The sequence below is a fragment of the Eptatretus burgeri genome, chromosome 11, assembly GCF_056783735.1.
Source record: "Eptatretus burgeri isolate ZD-2024b chromosome 11, Ebu_testis_v1, whole genome shotgun sequence".
NCBI lineage: Eukaryota > Metazoa > Chordata > Myxini > Myxiniformes > Myxinidae > Eptatretus > Eptatretus burgeri.
The window spans coordinates 31,991,875-31,994,374 of record NC_140971.1 but is presented as its reverse complement, the minus strand read 5'-3'; the positions used below and the strand labels follow the sequence as shown (position 1 = coordinate 31,994,374).

At 42.2% G+C, this 2,500-nt stretch overlaps 1 protein-coding gene across 2 annotated transcripts in view; it reads right to left on the bottom strand.

Moving 5' to 3' along the window:
- The window catches only part of CWC15 (CWC15 spliceosome associated protein), a 13,567-nt gene that overhangs the window by 7,687 nt on the left and 3,380 nt on the right, over positions 1-2,500 (bottom strand). For both annotated transcript variants that reach the window (XM_085845784.1, XM_085845785.1), the window contains exon 5: positions 2,489-2,500. This exon is cut by the window's right edge and continues 84 nt beyond it. In XM_085845784.1, the coding sequence (XP_085701910.1) occupies positions 2,489-2,500 (12 nt within the window). The remainder of the gene's footprint in view (positions 1-2,488) is intronic.

Here is a 2,500-nt window from a genome sequence, read left to right as displayed (position 1 = left end):
TCTCAAAGCACCTGCTCCCTCCTTGACATCAGAGATGAGCAGTTCAAAGATGTCACTCATAAAAGGAACGTTTGACAAATGTCTCTCAAACAAATAGACCTACCAGATTCATTCATGCATCGACAGGACATGGCTGCTGTTGTGCATCGTTTGTGTGAGTGTGGCTATGCTGATGATGTGGTGTCTTCAGGTAGGAATTTAGAATTTCACAAAGGTACTCGCAGACACTGGCCTACTGTTTTAAAAAACAATCATTGAATCTACTGCATCGACAGATGCTAGCAGATGGGAAAGCCAGCTTAATGTCCCATCTGAGGGATGACAATCACGCAACACTCTGCCTGAGAAACACCAAGCTGACTTATATAATCAGGTGGGGAATCAAACCAAGCATTGACAGCTCAAAGCGAGTGCACGACGTGAGCTATCCTACCCACATGATGAACATTCATAAACACACGTTAAGCACATCGCTAACTAGAACAGCACCCGGTAGAGCGCACAACCTCCGCCAGACTGAACAGTTTACGTTTTGTATCCTACCAGCAGGCCACAATCTGAACCAAAATCGAATCGATTCGTCTTTTGTCACACGCCAAACATGTCAACAAAGTTTTGTCCGAATCCATCCTTATCTTTTTCAGGTATTGTGCTGTACAGAACATAGCTTTTACCCCTATCACTCAATGGTGAGGAGTCACTTATGAAATTTTCGGATCCAGATGTTTTCCAAAATCTGATCATTTTGTTCCTTGTCACACATCTAACCTGTCCACCAAATTTCATCCAAATCCATCACACATCCAACCTGTCCACCAAACACAACTTTCTGAGATATCCTGTTTAGGCAGACCGGAGTGAAAACATAACCTCCATCCACCTTCGGTGGCGGTGTTAAACAACACGTTTAGTAAAAGCAGGTTCTGCAAGCCATGTTTTGTTTGTTGTTTTAAACACTGGAAACTTTAACGTCTCAGGTGCTCTTCAGTACAAATTCGACTAAAAAAGAGAAATTCCATTGTTCTTTTGCCAATTGCAATGCTCTGGCCAACTTTTGCAAACGGAGCTTACATTGCACGACGAGTATTCCTTGATGGATGAAAGTTGTCTCGGAATACAAAAATAGGACCACGGGTCCTGAAGCTTACCTGGATCAGGAGCAACAGTCAATGATGTCATAAAATATCAAAATTTTGTTCATACGCAGAATCTGGTCACATGGTTGGTTAAATAGAAGCCCTTTCGATGCTGATGACAGTGATACATGTTTACCGGTCATGTTTATACAGGTTACAGGAAATGTTTTTTGGCTGAGGGCATGGCTATGCTGCTGATGCAACACCCCCTGTCGTTTAGGGCAGGAATCTTTTGGCGATTTCGGCCCGATTTCAACCCGCTAATGAGCTCAGATTTTGATGCGGTCAATAAACCTTCGTTAGGCATTAGATATGAAGTTTGTGGCCAAGTTTCATCAAAATTGTGCTTGCTTCAAGTGATAACGATTGAAGTGTTTACGGACTCACTGACTGACCGACTGCTCGATCGCATAAGCTCATCAGACTAAAGTCCAGGTGAGCTAAAAAAGGAGATGTTTGCCTTTCCCACTCAAAATAAACAAATAAATAAATCCAGTTTCACGGGGAGAGAATGTCCTAACCTTATGAGAGTTAGTTTGAAGTGATGTTAAGAACACAAAGCAGCACATGAAAAAGCAGGCTATCCACCAGCGTTGCAGAGGAGGTTGGGGGACATGATATCCATTCTCCACTTGCCCGATTGCCGTTAAAATAATGAATTATAATAAGAACAAGAGCAAGAATTGCTTTGCAATGCATGTCCCCTACCGATGTGATATTTTCTAAGTCCAAAAAGGGCATAACTGAAAAATTGATGAAACGCCTTGAAACTCGAACTTGTTCTGTAACATATCATAATAAAGGCATGTACCAAATTTCAGTTGGATATGTCAAAGGCTTTGGAGGGGGGGGGAGTCTGAAAAACCACAGGTGACACAGACAGATAGCAAACCTATAGTCTCTCCAGTGGAACCTGTATGGGACCACTAAGCTAATACAGTGGAAGAGACGATTGGAATGAAGATACAATGGGACTCTGATGTAAGAATATCGAGAAAAATGAAAGTCCATGGACCACACTAACATGAAAGCAAACATAGGTGGCAAACAAAGCCTGCTCTGTGGACTACAACATCAAAAAGGAAGGATAGTGTCCTGAGATTTGAGGATTGAAGCGGAAAAAAAAATTGCAGAGTCAGGAATGGAAAATGGAAGTGTAACCGTTGTGATTTGAGCTTTAGGTGCAATGATAAAGCAACATGAAAAACATGTAAAGAAAATAGATGACAGCATGCAGCTACAAGATCTTCAGAAAGCAGACCCACTTTGAATAACCAGGATAGTTTTACATGTGCTGCATCTCTAACAACGGGCCACACGTTCAAGGATGTGCGAGGGTAGAAATAACTTACTGTGCGGGCTGC